This window comes from Prenolepis imparis, unplaced genomic scaffold (assembly GCF_030444845.1).
Source record: "Prenolepis imparis isolate NDT839.2.m4 unplaced genomic scaffold, iyPreImpa1.0 SCAF_150, whole genome shotgun sequence".
NCBI lineage: Eukaryota > Metazoa > Arthropoda > Insecta > Hymenoptera > Formicidae > Prenolepis > Prenolepis imparis.
Window position 1 is genome coordinate 46,821 of NW_028141308.1, and position 20,633 is coordinate 67,453.

General features: G+C 35.5%; 2 protein-coding genes, 1 long non-coding RNA gene and 1 pseudogene across 3 annotated transcripts; 1 reads left to right on the forward strand and 3 right to left on the reverse strand.

The window, feature by feature from the left end:
• Positions 1-491: 491 nt before the first annotated feature.
• Positions 492-1,058, reverse strand: LOC145947806 (uncharacterized). Its single transcript, XM_083057585.1, has one exon. It carries the CDS (start codon positions 1,056-1,058, stop codon positions 492-494), a length of 567 nt encoding a protein of 188 aa, XP_082913711.1.
• An 889-nt stretch (positions 1,059-1,947) lies between these two features.
• Positions 1,948-3,020, reverse strand: LOC145947807 (uncharacterized; annotated as a pseudogene).
• A 183-nt stretch (positions 3,021-3,203) lies between these two features.
• LOC145947808 (uncharacterized) lies at positions 3,204-5,382 on the reverse strand. The gene is made up of 2 exons (XM_083057586.1): positions 3,639-5,382; positions 3,204-3,577 (listed from the first exon to the last, which is right to left on the reverse strand). Exons 1-2 carry the CDS (start codon positions 5,380-5,382, stop codon positions 3,204-3,206), a joined length of 2,118 nt encoding a protein of 705 aa, XP_082913712.1.
• A 14,435-nt stretch (positions 5,383-19,817) lies between these two features.
• On the forward strand, positions 19,818-20,402 carry LOC145947804 (uncharacterized). The gene is made up of 3 exons (XR_014427240.1): positions 19,818-19,896; positions 19,981-20,230; positions 20,293-20,402. It is a non-coding gene; the product is annotated as an uncharacterized LOC145947804 (long non-coding RNA).
• Positions 20,403-20,633: the final 231 nt, after the last annotated feature.

Sequence of the window (20,633 nt, forward strand, 5' to 3'; positions counted from 1 at the left end):
TGCTTAAAGTTATTTCTTACATTACTAATACATTAGTACTTAAAGTAATCCGGTTTTTTGATAATACGTCCACTGCGTGTGGTTATAATCTTTGGTTTGTAATTGCTCCGTTCATCGTCAAGTCGATTTATCTTCTTACAATTATTTGCCTTATCACTAAGTTTTTTGGAGCCGCTCGCATGCTCACGCAAATTCTTCGCGGAACTTTCTAGTTCGTTTTGAGTGATCTCTAGCGGGTAAATCTTTTGCACGGGTCTTTTAATTAAACCTTTTTTAGTTTTTAACACGAATACTCGTTCTTGGCCGTCGCGGCCCGGTATAGAATTCACCACGCGTGCAAGCGGCCAACATATGCGTCGATGCATATCATCTCCAATCAATACAACATCACCGATTTTTATCCTTCGAGTTTCGGTTTTCTTTCCGCCTTTTAGTAATAATTGGCCTAGGTATTCAATACGGAATCTTTTCCGAAGATCTTCTAGAATTTTCTATCTGTGTTTAAACTTCTGTTCTAGTTTTCCGCGATATAGCATGTCGCAGTCTGGGACACCGTATTCCCGATTCTCTTGCAAAAACATCGACGGTGACAACGGTTTGAGATCCTCGGGATCTTCTGAAATATACGTTAATGGGCGAGCATTGATTATCGCTTCCGCGTCGCACAAGATAGTGTTCAGACTCTCGTATGAAAGGCTTGCCTTTCCTAATATTTTTGGTAATAGCGTTTTTAGGATTCCTATCAATCTTTCCCACCAGCCACCCCACCACGGTGCTGCTGGCGGATTAAAATGCCATTCGATCTGAGATGCCGAACTATGCTTCGCTATTTTTTCCCAGTCTAATTTATTCAGTGCATTGACGGCGCCGGTAAAATTAGTTCCGTTATCGCTATATATGTTACGTGGGCGTCCGCGTCTTGCTATAAATCTACGTAGGCATTCTAGAAAACCCTGAGTGGATAGTGTCAATGCCAATTCAAAATGCACTGCTCGGTACACGGCACATGTTTTACGTTCCTTTTCGGATAAATACGATACTTGGGATGTTTCGCGCATTTTATGATCGCCGTCGTTAAATTTTTTTTCTCGATTGATTTCCTTCTTCCGATTTAGAAAAAATCTATTCATCCAGGCCAAGAACCGTATTAGTTTATTGTAAGATGAAAAATAACTGCCGACTTCGAATGTAGCCGTTTCCGCGTTAATCATGTGTATCAAGGACGATTTTTTCATTTCGCTTCCTATTTCTTCCTCAACGAAATTAGTTTTTTCCTTTGGCCAGTATGCTTCGGACTTGTAAAGCCATGGTGAGCCCAACCACCACTCGGATTGTACTCAGTGTTCCGATTAGGGACCGGCTGGCCGCGCATGTGCGAGCATGCGGCATCAGTGAAGTATTTTGTACTAGGGAAAAGAGGCACCGTTACTCTCCCGGTTACATTTAGAGTTTAGAGTATTAAAATAATATTTAAAATTTAATTATTTTATAAATATTAATTATAATAAAAAATAAAAAGGAAGGGAAAAAGGTGATATCATTAAATAAAACACTTTTTACATCAATAAAATAAAAATCTTTAATTTGGCAGAAACTACAAAGAATACCAACATTTGTTGCAAGGGTAAGGAAAACTGCCAAAAACCTTACCAGTATTCATTAATAAACAAAAATTATAATTATTAATTATCGTAATCGTCCGATCGTCCGATCCCTAACTGTCGTTCACGATCCCGCATCCCGCCCCCGCCAAGCGCCAAGATACTACATGCGTACATATGTACGTCACTGTATCTTTCTGGCCGCGCATGCGCAAAAGCACGCATGCGCGGCCAGCCGGTCCCTAATCGGAACACTGATTGTACTAGTTGCGTGGGACTACAACCACGTGATGGGAGGTCGGCGGGATTCAAATCTCCCGGCACATAATTCCATTCCTCCGATTTACTAAATGCGCGTATTTCCTTGATTCGATTCCATACAAACGTACCCCACTGTATATCGCGTTTAATCCAAGCTAACACCGTGGTGGAGTCTGACCAATACGTTATTTTAGAAATATTTCGCGTTAAAGCCTTGGTGGTTGCGACTGTAAGCCTGACGGCTATCGTGGCCGCCATTAGTTCGAGACGCGGGATCGTAGCCCGTTCGGGCGCTAGATGAGATCTCGCGCCTAGGAGTCGAATGCTTACTTTGTTTCTGTATTCTGTCCTCGCGAAGACCACCGCGGCATAAGCCGAACCGCTCGCGTCGCTGAAAGTATGTAATGTCAACTCTCCTTCTTCGAGACTCCGCGGAATTTCGATCTGATTTAACATATCTAAATCGTTTAACCAGCCTATGAATTTGTTAGCTTGATCATTAGTAACCCTGGTGTCCCAATCCTTTTTTTCCGTCCATAATTCTTTGAGCAGCAATTTCGGTAGCAAAGACGTAGGACACGTGAAGCCGATGGGATCGAAAATCTTATGCGCCGCGGATAGAATCGTTCTCTTCGTTACGACGACTGGATTATCTAAATTTAACACGGTCGGATTAACCGATATTGTATCCTTTCGTTTATTCCATAAAATTCCTAGGACCAGCGTCGTTTCGTTTTCATTAGAATCGCGCGTGTTTTCCCAACCGCGTAGTTCAAATCCGCCCGCCGCCATGATCGACGTCGCTTCCGTCACAAACTTTCTTAATTCTTCTTCTGAATCTACGCTCGTAACGCAATTATCTACGTAAAAAGATTCTTTTAGCTTTTCGGTTATCCCTTTTCTTTCATCTGCCAGATCTGGAAGTAACGACAAATGTAGCTCAATGATCGCCGCTAACAAGAAGGGACTACAGATCAAACCGAATACTACCCTACAATGTCGTAAAACCACCATTTCATTGTTTATAATCCAAAAGAAACGGAGATAATCGCGATCCAATTTGTTTATGACTATTTGTAAAAACGCCTTTTTTATGTCGGATACCACTCCAATGTTTCTTTCGCGAAATCTATTCAAGGACGACGGTATTAGTTCCATTAAATTGGGGCCCTTTTCTAAACACTGATTTAAAGACGGGTAACCCCTTTTAGAAGCCGAGGCGTCGAACACCGGTCTTATTTTAGTAGTGCTATTATTTTTTATCACCGGGCGATGTGGTAAATAATGACCCCGATTTCCGATTTCATTATCGGGCACCCTCTCGATAATACCCTCCGCGAGCTATTCCTTGAAAACGTTGTCATACGCTTCTAACAAATTTCCTGTGTCGAGTTTGTCAATACATTTTTTCAATCGATTACTCGCGATATCGTAATTGTTCGATACAGGCACATGATTTTCTGCCCACGGTAATCTAACTTCGTATCGACTATCCGCGTTCAATTTAGCCGTCCTTATCAAAAACTCTCGTGTTTGTGTATCTTTTATCGTCTTGTCGGCTTTTTCAATCGGATCAGTAATGCCGATAGCATCTAAACGCCATAGATCGCATACGCTGGCCTCCTGCACGACCATTGTTGTGATTATCGTTGCGGTATCGAATTCTTTGGACTTTTTCGGCAATTTTCCTAGCACCGTCCATCCTAAATGTGTTTCTAAAACCGTTAGACCGTTTTCCAAATCGTATTTTCTACCGGTTATTAACGGCGGGTTTACCCGCTACGTCTGCGCCAATAAGAATATCTATAATATTATTTTTATTTCCGACGTCTGTCAAATTAATATTCTTATTCCTCAACTCGTCGGTCCACGTATCATTTTTAACGCTCGAAATAGGGCTGCAGATAATATCTTGATTCATCGCCAACCAATTGCATGCATATGAATCGTCTAGGCTTTTTACGTGTATCTTAAACATATTATGAGTCTCGCATTCAGATCGAATTCCGCCGAACAAAGAGTGCGAAACCTCTAATTCACCGAGAGGACTATAGCCTAATTCTCGCGCGATATTGGTACGGATATACGAACGTTGGGAGGCCGTGTCAACAATCGCTCTTACAATTTTTTCACGCGTCGAAGAGTACAGTTTCACCCGAAGTGTTTGTAAACAGACCTCGTGCGTCTCACAAAACGAAGCTAGGTTGTGCTCGTCGATCTTTTTCCCGCTATCATCCAGTTTATTTACAGGAACGTTATCTTTTCGAGATATGAACGGGCACATCAAGAGAACGTGCCGTTTCGAGCACCAATCGCATTTCAATCTAACTTTACATCTCAGTGAAACGTGACCCCGCTTTAAACAATTGAAACAGCCGCCTTCTTTCTTTACAATCTCTTTTCGCTCGTCTAATGTTAATTTCCGCGCCGCTTCACAGTTTGTACTATCGTGACTCGATTTACAAAATATGCATTCCGGTTTCTTTTGATCCTTCGACACGAAAAGAACGCTCGCGCTGGCGGTCTCTTTTGATGAATCGGTTTTACCTTTGTGCTTCTTTGTCTTCTCCTGGTCTGCCGATAGCCCGAATCCCGTCAACGCCATATCGATGCGCTCCTCGTTTTCCACCTCCAATTGCAAAAATCTAAGTAATTTCTCCAGTCGATCGGTAGTTTTTCTTGATCCATCGGCCTCCACCATCTCCCGTTGTCCGCTGCGTTGCCATGCTCGAAGGACTTCTTTTGGTAGAGACGACTCGACGAGAGGGTACAACATGGCGGCACATTTGTCAGTCGTCACGCCTAGAGTCTCTAGCGCACGTATATAGCACTCGACTTTGTCATATATGCTCGCAAGGGACGATTTTTTGTTTCCCCTCACGGCATTCTGTAACACGAGACCCAGTAACTCGCGCACGTAAAATTCCACAATCATTTCGTCTCGTCCGAAACGATTCTTCAAGCTAGTGACCGCTTTCTCGTAGTTTTCTCCCGTAGGCGGGAAACTTTTCACCAGCTCGTTTGCGCGCGAATCCGGAACTGTGGCCTGCTGTAGATATTGCATCTTATCTTCGTTACTGATTGACAAGTCGTCATTTATCTTCTTAAATTGGCTCCAGAAAGGGAGCCAGTCTTTGATGAAACCGCTGAATTTCGGCAATTCAAGCTTAGGTAGCTTCGATGTCTTTACCGCGTGCGTCGAGACCGTTCTCGCGGCATTCTCTGTCATCGATGTCGTCACCTTCGCTATCTTCATCTTCGCCGTCAAATATTGAGTCTTGTATGTATCGTCCGATTCTAACTCCTTGTTGATGTCTGCTTCGTCCATATCTGATTGGAAAAGCACCTGGTTATATGCGGCGTGCACGGCATCGAGCTCTGTCATCTTCGTCTCGAGGAATTGGAAGGCCACCATTTTTTCTTCCCTGGTACAGTCGCTTTCCATCCTCGTCGTGAAGGCATTGAGTGCCTTTGTAAAGGTCATACGAAGAGCCCTTCTTTGTTTCTTTATGGCATCCATCTTTGCTCATATATCGAACCACGAAATTATGTTCCCGATTTCTTCGTCTGTCCTGTCACGGTCGCCACTTTGTCGGGAACAGGATTAGGTCTCGATCTATAGTCCACACTGGTATTCTGATATGTAGAACTTTATTTCTGTATACAATGGATGTGACCTATTTTAGGGCTCTCGCTCTCGCTTAGGGCTCTCCTTCCGTACTCAATCTTTCGTACGTACATACTGTCGGTCCCTCGCCTCTCAAAGCTCGACTTCTCCCCACACTCTCATCGCTCCTACGCTCGCACACACACTCTTACGCAGCGCCTTCTCGCTTATCTCATCTCGCGCTATCCGCGACAGAAGCTTCGTATCTTGGGAACGATTTGCGTAAGAGTGACTACGTAAGAGTAGTGTTTTGAAAAACGTTTCGACAAGAATTACGAGAATATACAAAAAATAGAGGATTTCATTTAAGAAAACATTGATGACCTTCGTGTAATTTTTAAATAACTATTCAAAATCAAATCAATTACACCATCTTATGTTTCCATCGAAGTCAAAAAAACTTTTGTATGAAACATTTTTTTCGTATCTCTCATATTTTTCAAAATATTTATCTGTTAAGATTAAAATAAATCACCATGTATATCGTTTATTTAACGCAACAATAATATAATTCTAAATTCAATATTTTTGAGTTATTATTACACAGAGAAAAGTTACTACGTATATTATTATTCAATTAGATATCCTGGAAAAAATTAATTTTTAAGTTGTCATTGTTGCAACAAATAAACGATTTAACAAATTTAAAAAAATAAACCATGAATCTTTTCGCTACTGCGAGAAATCCTTAACAATCTTTTTGAGAATGAGTCCAGAATTAGGAAAAGAACAGAAAAAAAATCACGAATCTTTCCACCAATGCGAGAAATTCTCAACAATTTCTAAAGAATAAAGAGAAAGAAAACAGTGAATCTCACTGTTATTGCGAAAAATTCTCAACCATTTCTGAAGGATGTAAAAAGAAACCGCGAATCTCTCCGCTACTGCGAGAAATCCTCAATAATTTCTAAATAGTGGGGAAAAAAAACAGCCAATCTCGCCGTTATTGTGAAAAATCCTCAACTATTTCTCATGAAAAAAACTATAATAAAAGTGAGATATTTTTATTTAATATTATTAAATATTTCATTATATATTTCATTAAATTTAATTTTTACAAAAAATTAACAATAATCTTTAAAGAAGAGGAGAGGAAAGAAACAGCGAATCTCGCCACTATTGCGAGAAATTCAAGCTTATTTATGCATTTTTTTTTTTTTTCCTTACCGGTGAGACACACGTAGACGTCGTGAGAGATCGAAATAATTCGAGAGCGATCGAGATGATTCGGAAAGTAATAGAGACAATTCGAGAGCGATCGAGCAATTATAGGCAGGACCAGGCGCGAACATTAGACTTAAGTCGCGTGAGCGTAAAGAACGACGTCAGAATAAGATATATTCTTTTTGTAACGTTTTTATTCATCCACGATTAAACTACGTTAAAAACTCATTGGCGATTGATGAAAATCATTATCCTTTATCTCGCTTACTATACAAACTTATTGGGAAGGTGGGGGGGGGGGGCTCAGCCGGAATATACGCAAGAGTGAATATAAAAAAGAGAAAAAGACGCACGACGATACGGCGATAAACGACAATAAAAAAATCTACAATGGTACATAGATGATACGAGGGCCAACATAGAGAGTTCGCTGGAATCGCACAATTTTATAACCTCCATCTATCACACAGCTTCAGGCGGGAAGTATTCTGTTTGGCTACGTAAAGTTGGTTACAAGTAGGGAATTACGTCATTTGTTTGCCACTTTGCGATCTGGCCAATCCATTGAATATAATTCGCGGTTATTTAACGTAAACGTGTTCGCGTGTGCAACACAACAAGCTAGAGTGCAACGCAACAGTGCAACATAACAATAAATTTTTTCCAAACGTAGAAACCGAAAATCATTATGTCTGGAAATAATAATAAAAAGGTAAGAACTAATTTTATCGCAAAATAATCCCTTTTTTAATTTCTTAATGTAACCTAATCTAACCCTAACCTATTACTCGCTTGATTTTCCTCTTTAATTTTTACTTTATTTTGTAGCTTACATGCATGATATAATCAATGTTTAAAGAGCATATTCATTGCTCAGCTTACAATTTTATGAAATATTTGCTTTTAATTGATTATTTGTTATAGCATATAACAATCCATCATGTTTTAATGCTTCACCTCTACGAAAGAAATTACCAATACAACATGGAACGTCGTCCTCGTTTTCCGAAAAAATAATGTCTTTTAGTGAAGCCTCTACAAAAAAAGATACTTCTATATCTTGTAAATCTGTGACTTCTCAACCATGTCATAAGTGTAAGGTTATAATGTTATTTTTGGGCTGTAACAAATTTTTTGCCTTATATTAAGTCCATTTCCATAATTAATTATACTGATATTTTTTGACTTAACTACACGTTTCAGCTTCTTTGCCGTCATTGATGAAAAATGTACAAATGAAATTGGGTACGTTGTTTCTTGTATAAAGTTTATGATTTTATTGCCCATCAACACATAATTTATGCATATGAATGAATAATCTTTAACCTCATTATTTCTTTATTAATGTTTATTCGCAACTTCGAAATTATTATTTATTATATGTTACTTTATTTCAGAGCCTCATGTTGCTGCTGTCCTTCAAATTTTAGTGGATAGGCAAGAGGAATTGAATGGTAAAATGGAACACGTAATTTTGATGCTTCATAGGATTCATCGCAAGTTAGCCCCAGAAGAAGGAAAAATTATTAAACCGAAAGGACTCCCTACACTCCCTTTAAATGATGAAGATGCCTTCTCAGAGTTCCAAAAGTTTCTTATATCTGGTGATAATTTTTACCCTGTAGTAAGTAGAAGTTTCATTATTCATAGTATATATAGTGACACAGTTTGCAAGTTAAATTTAATAGCTACATTTTATTTCATTTGTGTAGATTATTTTTATTAAAATTGAAACTATATTTTACATTTTTTTTGTAGTTATTATTATTATTTTATTGCATCTTATATATTTACAAATAAGTTTAAAAATTTGTCGCTATCTCAATGAAGAAATTTCTTGTTCTTGGATATTCAGTTACTTAATAAACGACATTAAATGCATATGAAAGTATATAATGTAATTGTGGAAATATTAAATTTCTTTGCATTTCTTTTTTTACTACAATACAAAAAAGTTTGATTTATCAATAATCTGTTAATTTAATAATCGAATATATGTAGTTTGTGTTCTAAAATTAAATTTATTTTTTGAAGGTAGATTATTTTTGTACATTGATGAAAGTCGATAAACAGACCAATGAATATGCAGCTGTGGGACGTATTCTTCCTAAACTTATTACAAATCCTTTGGCTCGCATGATAAATTATGCAGGGTCAGGTTTAGTAAAACTCAAATTTCAAAATACTAAACTTCATGAAGCAATTAATTGTAAGTTTAAATTTAGCTTTTTAAAAAATATTTTTTATTTTTAAGTAACACACTGATCTCTATTTTATACATATAGATGCTGTTTTAAAGATGTTCCCTGATAGCAATTTGGCACAAGCGGAAAGAAAAATGTTGCGTTGGTTACACACAAGTAACCAGCGAAAAATCTAGTTACGGATTTTTGTAGTAGCCGAAATTGGAATCTAATATTTATGTTACAATAACTATAATATTGTTCTTCTGTGTCAGGATTTTCATTTTGAGTTTTTTGTTTGTTTTAGAGAGATTTAAAAGTTTTATTTTCTGTTATGCAGTCTTTTTTTAATTTGTATTACATTCCAGTTAAAAAACAATATCAGAGAATTTATTTTTATGTTAATATGATATACTTCTATTATTATAATATTGTCTTTCTGCGTCAGGATTTTTATTTTGAGTTTTTTGTTTGTTTTAGAGAGATTTAAAAGTTTTATTTTCTGTTATGCAGTCTTTTTTTAATTTGTATTACATTCCAGTTAAAAAACAATATCAGAGAATTTATTTTTATGTTAATATGATATACTTCTATTATTATAATATTGTCTTTCTGCGTCAGGATTTTTATTTTGAGTTTTTTGTTTGTTTTAGAGAGATTTAAAAGTTTTATTTTCTGTTATGCAGTCTTTTTTTTAATGTGTATTACATTCCAGTTAAAAAACAATATCAGAGAATTTATTTTTATGTTAATATGATATACTTCTATTATTATAATATTGTCTTTCTGCGTCAGGATTTTCATTTTGAGTGTTTTGTTTATTTTAAAGAGATTTAAAAGTTTTATTTTCCGTTAAGCAGTCTTTTTTAAAATTTGTATTGTTTTTTAATTAGAAAATAATAATAATAGGCGTTTATTTTTACAATTAACATGATGTGTTCTCTTAAAGTGCTAACATTTTGTGCAATGTTTATTTATGATTTACAATAATATATAATTATGTAATTTGTAATGCAAATAAAGCTACAGTTTCGTGTACCATTCAATTTTACATAATATTCTTCTTTTTAAAGGTCATATTAAAGTCAATATGAAATCAAAAATAAGTCATCTAAACATTGCTAAAAATGTATTAAATGAGATCATTATGATTTTTTCAAAATGACATTTTAGTGACGTCATAATGACGTCATTATGAGTTTTATGTTCTACCTGGGGTGTCACATATTTATGCCATTCAGCGGGATTCGGTGCTTACATCAATCTCGACTTGTCTGTTTTTCTCGTGGAATTCCAGTAACAAAATGGTTATACGCTCAATGTTTTTCATCCGTGCAATAATTATCGAAATCATGCGTAGTAAATGCCGTTCCTCGATCGAAAATTATTTTTTTTAGGTTTCCGAAAAACAGCGCTCTGTTGTATCAATCTATCTAATATTTCGGCTGTACTTTTGTGGATTTCGTGGAATATAGCCAGACAAACTTTGTAAAGGCCTCGATGACGAGATAAGCAAATTGCGATATTTTTTTTTTCGTAGATGGAAAAGAACCTAAGTAATCCATGTGATACGTATCGAACGAATTCTCGCCCTTATAGGGATTGGGTGTAAGCAACCCTTTTGCTTTCCAGATTTTCTCTCACAGTCAGAATGCAGCTAATACAATTGTGGATGACCCTCTCAATCTTCTTACGCATCTCCTTGAACCAATAGTTTATCTTCAGCAACTTCTCAGTGTTTTATTTGGACCGAAATGGTCGCGTTCGCGAGTCTGTCGTATAATACTATTTTTGCATTAGCTTTGGAACAACAACTAAATTGTTTCCGTTCAACACTCTATGTAGTAGTTCATTCTTAACGACGTACTACTCGACTTCTTGATTATACATCGTCTGATTTTTGAATGCTTGATAACTCTTCGTCTTCCGCTTGATTTCTTTGCAGTTTTTCCGAGAATATCCTCTTGATATTCCATTATGAGCATTGCGGTTGGCCAAAATATTTCGGCTGAGTACATCGACATGACGCATACTCTTTCCCCCGGACGATGCTTGACAATGTATTGTGAAAATGCTGCAGGAACAAAGTCTATCGCGCGATTCTTGTGCAAACATTAGCGTTTTTTTTTTATGGTTTGCGTAAATGTCTGGCAATAGGTCACAATTTTAAATGTGATATACCTATTAAATATATTCGAAATTGTTTCAACGCTTTGATATCTTTATCGCCATCGTTACTAATAAATACATCGATGGAGTTTCCTCAACGTTTGTAAATGTTAATAAATATTATTCCCGCCTGTACTAGTGATTATTCTGACGCGCTTACCTTTCTCATGAGCGCTCGTGAAGATTATCGTCAAATTCGCGATTTTCATCGCAACCGTCGTTTTGTTACTCATCCTCATTGTTTTCCCATTCTTCCATGGATCACCGCGTCTGAAGCTGTTCTCTCAATTCCGCCTTATTACAGGTTATCTCTTTAACTTTCGTCGTTTTAATTCATCTTTTAACTGGCATATCGTCATATTATCTATCCTCGTATCATCTGTGTACCATTGTAGATTTTTTTTATTGTCGTTTATCGTCGTGCGTTTTTTTCTCTTTTTTATATTCACTCTTGCGTATTCCGGCTGAGCCACCCCCCACCTTCCCAATAAGTTTGTATAGTAAGCGAGATGAAGGATAATGATTTTCATCAATCGCCAATATATGAGTTTTTAACGTATTTTAATGGTGGATGAATAAAAACGTTACAAAAAGAATATATCTTATTCTGACGTCGTTCTTTGCGCTCACGCGACTCAAGTCTAATGTTCGCGCCTGGTCCTGCCTATAATTACTCGATCGCTCTCGAATTGTCTCTATTACTTTCCGAATCATCTCGATCGCTCTCGAATTATTTCAATCTCTCACGATGCTTTATGCCCCCCCATCGAAGTCAATTAACTTTTTTATACGAAACATTTTTTGTATTTCTTACATTCTTCGAAATATTTGCCTGTTAAGATTAAAATTAATCACTCTGTATATATTAATCTAAAAAATTATTCTTAATAATTTTATTTTTATATTGGATAATTGTAAAAAATGGATTTCACGGGCTGCTGTGAAACATTGGCGAAATCGTCGAAATAAACGATTAAAAAAAGCTTTGCTTCGAGGTTCGGTGTCAGATGGACGTGATAATGAGTCCGTTGTGAATCTTAAATTTTCCAAAATCATAGAATCTGAACAAATGCTTTCTTCCGTTTCTTCGAGTGTTCCCGTTACCCAATTCGATTCACCCATCAGATCTCCATCTCCTGTACTCGTACCTCATTCGCACTCTCCCGACCAATTCGATTCACCCATCAGATCTCCATCTCCTGTACTCGTACCTCATCCGCACTCTCCCGACCATTTGGATTTACCTGATTCACCCAGATCTCCATCTTCTGTACTCGTACCTCATCCGCACTCTCCCGACCAATTCGATTCACCCATCAGATTTCCATCTCCTGTACTCGTACATTATCCGCACTCTCCCGACCATTTTGATTTACCTGATTCACCCAGATCTCTATCTCCTGTACTCGTACCTCATCCGGACTCTCCCGACCAATTCGATTCACCCATCAGATCTCCATCTCCTGTACTCGTACCTCATCCGCACTCTCTCGATCAATTCGATTCATCCAGATCTCCATCTCCTGTACTCGTACCTCATTCGCACTCTCCTGAACAATTCGATTCACCCAGATCTCCATCTCCTGTCCCTTCAACAATCATTCTTGAAGAAGATTCATCTCCCTCTTCTCCAATTTCTCTCGAAGATGTAGAACAATTGGAGAATGAAATGATTTGTATCAGTGATGATAGCTCTGAAGAACCGGAGTTATCATATGAACAATCAAAAGCTCGATTTTTTAATCAATTTCCTATATTTGAAGAAATACCTGAAGGCTATTTTACAATTGGTCCAGGTCCTATTGATTATAATATTCTACAACAATTTTTAACAAATGCCAATCCAAATACTATTATTGCCTGGTATGTTTTTGGATATAGATATCCTTTTGCTGTTCCAGTTAACGTTTTTTTAAAATTTTATCCTCTCAACTGTTCAAATTCAAGAAATTTAATAATTTTTATTTCAACCAATCTGTAAATAATCTCACATCTTCATAGAACCTCAAAAATTATATTACTACTACGTTCAGCGAATTAAGCCGACATGAGATATGATTAAAGTTTAATGATATATTAATATAAATTATATATATTCTAGTTGTAGTAATATTTTGAATAAATATTTAAAAATATTATTAAAATTTAAACATAGTTAAAACCGTAATATGTATTTATAGTATAATACATGTGTATAAAAATATTTGTGACATTATAATATACTGTTATTTTTTTATTATTTGTTATTGTATACCTGAGAAGTAGTTCAGTGGATAGCAGATTACAAATGACGTAAAAAATTATATCGCTCGTAAGTGAACACATATATCTGCACTATGTAAATATATGCGTTAATGTTTCTCTCGCATCTATATATTCTTAATATAATTTCCCCCTTTTCTCCGTTTGTCTGTTTTTTAATCGCGAATCTATTGTCGTATTTTACAGAATTATATAATTTATTGATTTAATATATCTAATGTTAAATATACACTGATGCGAGACAGATTTTTGCAGAGGCTAAATTTTGAAAAATTAATAGATAAAATGGAAAATCATACAAATGAATTAAATAAATTAAATAATATTGAAGAAATTAGAAATAGTAAGTAATAAAATTAATTATTTGTTTGTATATAAATTTTAAATTCTTTAAAAATTAAATTATTATTATAATTTATAATTTAAATATTTCAGTGTTAAATGATGATTGGGATAAATCATTAATGAAAGCAGCAGTAGATTATGAAAGAATTCTTGAGGAAAAGAATAGAAATAATTGTCATAAAGTGGATGCGAATGAAGAAAAGAGAAGAGATGGATGTGAAAAAAAATCAGAAAAATTAAAGCGTGAAGAGGATAATGAATATAAAGAAGAAAAATTAAATAATAAGAATTATCTAGAGATTTAAAATGTAAAAAAAGAAATTGTAAACAAGATATAAAAAATAATAATATGAAAATTGTATTAAATTTTAGAAAAAATTGTTCAGCGTTATATCTCTTTGGATGGATAGTTAATAAACTTACGATTTCTGGAAAAATTATTCGTTTTTTGGTCGTCGCGTTATATTTTGCAGCGCGATAAGCATTTCTGAATAGCTGCCATAGCTGGTCACATACGATGACCAGTTGTCGCCTCTCTATCTCTCTTTCTTCGAGGCTAGTTCGAGGCCATGTTACATGCCATAACCTTATTTCTTTATCCGAAGTGAATCCCTCAATATGAGGTTGAAGACGTTATTTCACTAACCGGTGATCAAATTGGAAAAACCCCCCTCCAAGGTGAATCTAAAAATCTACTACGCTAAAATTAATTTTTGTATTTATCAGTTTGAATAAGGTATTGTTATCATTGGAATATAGGTAAGTGTACAAAATAAAATTTCTTATATAAGAACACTATTATATATAATGCAATGTTAATAAAAAGTAAATCGATTTTTGTGCTACCACACACTTTCCTCTTATTAATTTAATTTACAGATAAACATGAATCAGTAGATGAATCGACAATTATTGCTGTAAACTGCCGGAACCGCAGTAAACATAACGGGAGACAAATAATGTATCAGGTGATTATATGTGAAATATATTTTTGTTATATAATTGTATGTTACTCCCGCATAAATTGCACGAGTCGATATAAAAAATTACTTTGTTTTTTTCCAAAATGTTGGCGTTTTTCCAGTATATTTATGTACACATGTTTAATTCTGCGAAGAGCATTTTTCTCAAACTCAATCGTGCTTGATTTGACACGTGTATGTACATGAATTTACTGGAAAAGCTGCTACGCTACCATTTTGCAAAAAACAAAATAAAAATTAATGTTATTTATATATTGTATTGTATTATTTTATAATATAACGTTACATTATGTTACATTATATTATATTATACTCTTATTTATTAGGACAATGTAGGATACTGTTAGATTATATAATTTTGTTTCAGCATCGACACATTCGAAAAAAATGTCAATAATTGCGTAAACGTTCAAAGTATTGATATGAAAATATTGAAAGAAAATTTGGTACCAGAATCTTCAAAATCTACATTTGAATCTTCAAAAAAGTTGAGCTGAATTTTCGAAACCAGAATCTGATTCGTATAATGGATCTTTAAAATCTGGACCTTCGAAATCGGGACCTTTTCGACACAGCCTAACATTGAAAATATAACCTGTAAGTTTGCTTAAAAAATGTTGACATGCGTTAATTTTGTTATTTGTGTTTTTATTTTATTACGATTTATTATACATATAATTTATCCCATCATCAACTTATTTGTCTTTTATTTTTCTTTAGAATGTTTTGTAAATATAAAAATGATGTATTTGTCTTTATTTTAACAGATTCGCGAGATAAATTGGGGGGATGATCTGATCCCTGCAAATTCACCAGAGCCACATTGCGTTTCTTATGTTCAATGAATTATTAGCAGTACGGTACTCTTGGTCAGGTCGAAGGAACACGTTAAAATTTAGAAATACACAAATTTCTCGATGCCTTGTCGGTAAGTTAAACAATATTTTCTTTTTCAGTTTTTTCCGTAACAAAATATTAATATTGAATTTTCTTTTATAATACTTATATATTTACATACAAAATATTATTATATATTGCAGAAACTATCTAAAAAAGCGATTCTCGATCGACAACAGGATGGATCTTTTAATCTTGGTGTTTCTCGATATTTGATAGGACATTTGTTTTTCTTCTAATTATTTTTTTATCTTTGTCCAAGATAAGTGTTATTTTACTTCACTTTTTCGGTTTTTTATATAGTAGTATCTTTTAACAATACGTGGCATAATATATACATAATCTTGAAAATTGAGACAATTAAACTTTAAAATTATCAAATAGCTTAGATAAAAATATAGTAATAAAGTATATATAGATATTGTTTTCCAATTTTATCTATGCATTTACAAAAAGTTTTGAGATTCGCTATACGTAACTAATAACGTTACTTGAAATAATCGATAAATTTACGAAAATGTAATAACATATGTGTTACGTAAAAACTAAAAATCTATATAATTGTAAAGTATAACAAACGAAGTGAACCTAAAATCTATAGATACAGTCGAATATTTTGTAAGTAATGCTTTTTTGAAAATAATTTTAAATTAAAATTGTTCTAGATTTTTAAAATACTCTGTATAACGTACAAAATTAAGGGAGGGTGGGAATTACAAAAATATTTGTATCGTTTCCATATAAAATTTTCCATATCTTACACATAGAACATCTGTAGATGGCCAAGAATAAAAGCTTACGGAAAAATGTAAGGATGGGGCCATCCTTCTTAGTTAGAGAGCCCGTAACGTTTGCATAGCTGGAATCACGTAAGCTTTCTTGATGAGCACTGGGGCACTACCTCTCGTACGGTACGGATCCCTGAGGAAACGTCGACTCACATCCGCAATGAGAACGGAGTGTGCCTGTTCTCGCACCATTCTACCGAGCGCATACAACTGAGCGTAGCTTTTACGTAGCGACTGCGAGACACGCCGTATGTATATTTATTTACGCGAGTCGGACAGTTGATAGTATCATATATATTTCTGACACGATGCGATCGAGTTCTTACTTGAGCTCAATCGATAGATTGAGTTCAAATTATATAATAAAAATGTCGTTACTTTTTTTCTATGTGCTTTGTAAACGGAGATATTATAATGTAAAGTTTGATTTTCTAAAAAATTGACTCAAGTTTTGGTCGTTGTCATCGATCTTCTCAATGTGCATGTTTTTTAAAAATAAGGTAAAAAAAATTATGATATCAAAAAATTGCGCCAAATAAATAAAAATTTATGTTTAATAACAAATTTATTTGTTTTATTATTTTAAATATTTAAAAAAAAGTTACTCAGCCATATATATATATATATAAATGTGTATTTTGCAGATTATTATCTGATCTAATATAAAAATTATCACAGAATCATCTTTGTATTTTTTAAGAATGATGCATTTGCACAGTTAAAACGATTTAGACCCGATATTGAAACAATTAAAATGACGAACAAAAACTTGGCGTGCCCGGGTCGGGGCATTAAAAATTAAATATTTTTGGTGGGACGAAGAGTGTAGAAACGAAAAAAGGAAAGTGATGAGAGCACTGGGAGAATTGAGAAAGATGGGAAAATAAGGTGTGGAGTATAGGAAAAGGAGATTAGAATATAGGAAGCTGTGTGAAAGGAAGAAGAAGGAAGAGAACAGAATATCTTATAGTTATAATGCATTTTAGAAAAAATGTTTCAGATAAAAATTACAGCGTTAAAATACATATCTTTAATAACGCATGTGATACATATATACAAATTAATAAAAATAAATTTATTTAATTGTTTGACATCCATCTCTCTCTCTCTCTCTCTGTCTCTCTCTCTCTCTCTCTCTCTCTCTCTCTCTCTCTCTCTCTCTCTCTCTCTCTCTCTCTCTCTCTCTCTCTCTCTCTCTCTCTCTCTCTCTCTCTCTCTCTCTCTCTCTCTCTCTCTCTCTCTCTCTCTCTCTCTCTCTCTCTCTCTCTCTCTCTCTCTCTCTCTCTCTCTCTCTCTCTCTCTCTCTCTCTCTCTCTCTCTCTCTCTCTCTCTCTCTCTCTCTCTCTCTCTCTCTCTCTCTCTCTCTCTCTCTCTCTCTCTCTCTCTCTCTCTCTCTCTCTCTCTCTCTCTCTCTCTCTCTCTCTCTCTCTCTCTCTCTCTCTCTCATGAATGTTTTCGACAAAATGTAGAGGCGATGATATGATTATAAACAGTAACAATCTATTTTATGCGGCAGATTCTTGAAAAACTTGTTATAATACAGGGTGTTCGATTACTTGTTAGCTTAGTCGAACTGTTCTGTTCGAGGGCAGGCGTGGAACTGCCTCTTTATCATTAACTAACTCTACACCCGAAATCGTCAGTGCATAAACAAACGCAGGCCGGGTCGACGGGACGCAGCGTCTTGAGTGTCGCGAACCTCTTGAAGAGACAACGCGCCGCACTTAAAGTATCGCCGAGTTATATACTGTCCGCACGCGTAGTTTCAAGCGACCCTATGACCATCGATTCTCTACGTGCGTGGGAATGGCCCTATGCCTGTCGGTCTTGAAACCCTTACAAGTGGTAATATTATATTTTTTATACGAGTCATTTCTGTGCTACCATTAGTCCCGGAAGATTCTGCATGTAAAAATATAGGTATTTTGACTCAATATACACGTATGATCCTCATTGTCAGTCAAATTCATGTATGTGTGTGTATTACGGTACCATATAGAAAAATATTATGTACGACAAGGCATATGTTAAATTTTGTTTCGCTTATCTGGAGCGATTTAAAAATTCGGAAACGGAATATCTTATAGTTATAATGCATTTTAGAAAAAATGTTTCACATAAAAATTACAGTGTTAAAATATAGTAATGTTAATATGCCAATTCTCATCCAGGTCCTCTGAGAGGGGGGTGAGGGGCGAGAGAAATTTGCTGCGAGGAATGACGTCACACGAGGCGATGAAAGCGTCCGCGAGAGAGCCGTAGGGTGGAGTCTGCGGGGTGAGAAGAACGCGAAGGAGAGCGCATGTGAGAGAGATAGGCGACAAGATAACGCGAGGCGTACGCGAGAAACGTTCACGAGAGTTTTTTTTCTAATAATAATAATTTAATGATAATAATTCTTATGCTATTCTAATATTAGGGATGTAAGGAGAGGAAGGAATTTTAAAATAAATACATTTAATGATGAAATTTTTTAATTATACAGGGTGTCCCATAATTCGCGAACCACCCGTCAGTTGCAGGTAGAGTAGGTTAAACTGATTGTGAGTAAAAAAGTCCTCTGCCGCGATTTTGCGATTTTCTCAATAATTAATGAGAAATAAATTAAAGAAAATCAGCCAATTCGAGCGATGATAAACGTGCAGCGAGAAGAGACAGCCCACTCGGGGGTCCAGAGTTAGCGCTACTCGTATGTAGTTACTGTCTTTTGTAAAGCGCTCCTCCCCGCTTCATCGCGCGCCTAGCAACCGTGTAACATTATACTGTTTCTTTTCGCCGCATGCTTAGTAATGATATGAAACTGGGCTGTCTTTTCTCGCCGTCGTCACGCGAATTGGCTGATCTTCTTTAATTTATTTCTCATTCATTATTGCGAAAATCGCAAAATGGTAGAGGACTTTTCTATTCAGTTCAACATCCTCTACCTGCAACTGACGGGTAGTTCGCGAATTATGGAAATAATACACCCTGTATATATATGTGGGTATATGCGTGTATGTGTGTGTGTGTGTGAATGTAAGATAATAAAAAATGAATATAAATTTTAAAAATAATATAAATTATATATAAATAGAGCGGTGAGGTGTCGGCTGCGAGGCGGCTGGGCGATGGAGGATTGATGGACCTCTTCTGCATAACAAAACTTTTTTATTATTAATTATTCTATTATATATTTTAATAATTTTTAAAATTAAAAACACTTACCAGTTCCAATTTTCCACCACATCTTCGGGATATGGCTCCAGTGGAAAGAGTGGACGAAGACAGAATGTATCTTCCTGAAACCATGGGTTATTTCTCTCCCATTCGCGAGCCTCCTCAGTATCATCCCACATATGATCTAATATATATACCTATCGCATCTCATCATCTTTGTCTCGGACCATCTGTTTTCTTATCTCATGTACCAAGTAAGCGTTCAAGCTAATTCTTATGTCATACATCCCCTACTCTTTTTAACGTGAGCGGGTCTGTCTCCGCGACGTTTGTCATAAAGTCTCGAGCAGTCATCGAAGTTAGTGTAAAAAATAGTGAAAAATGACTGGAGGTTTTCTGAGCCGTACGCTCCCCGAAATAGTAAGTTGTACAATTTATTTAAAACTATTGTACAGAATATTGCAATATGTTTAGATATATATATTAAATATTCATATTTTTCAGATAATCGATAGCATTGTGCTAAATTTACGGCCGCAACACATGGTGGAGCAAGGCTTAACTGAACGAGAGTGGGTGAGAATGTTGAGGTGGGAACATCGGCAAATGTTCGCAGAAATGTGGTGCGAAACTGCGGAGGCGCGGCAAATGGATGCAATTTACAATGGGCTATGGGAAAACATGTATATGCTCTTCGGGAGCTGTTTGGCCTAGAGCCATATCCACCAGAACCTGTGGTGGAAAATTGGAACTAGTAAGTATTTCTTTTTAATTATAAATTATTAAATTAATTAATTAAAAATTTCTGTTATGCAGGAGTCCCCGCCCAGCCGTCACCTCCGCTTCGCGCAGCACCTAGCATTCGGCCGCCTCACCATATCCAGACACTCTCGTTCAGACAGGCCTTGCTTAATCATGTGTTGCTGTCGTAAATTTTATATACTTTTTTTTATTTTTTGATTATATTATTGTATTATTATATTTTACATTTTATATTAATTTATATTTTATATTCGTATTTTTTATCATTCTTATATTTTTACACACACACACACACACAAACGCACACACATTTTGTAAATACACACACACACATAAAATTGTATAATTGCACACACATACTCATTTTAAAAATAAAAATTATTTTAAATATTAAA

Bases quoted from the DNA above. Each gene is read 5' to 3' on its own strand.
- LOC145947808 (XM_083057586.1), bottom strand. From the start codon at position 5,382: ATGGATGCCATAAAGAAACAAAGAAGGGCTCTTCGTATGACCTTTACA. The intron at 3,578-3,638 runs GTAAACCCGCCG...TAACGGTTTTAG, and splicing joins TATTGGCGCAGACGTAGCGG to AAACACATTTAGGATGGACG.
- LOC145947806 (XM_083057585.1), bottom strand. From the start codon at position 1,058: ATGCGCGAAACATCCCAAGTATCGTATTTATCCGAAAAGGAACGTAAA.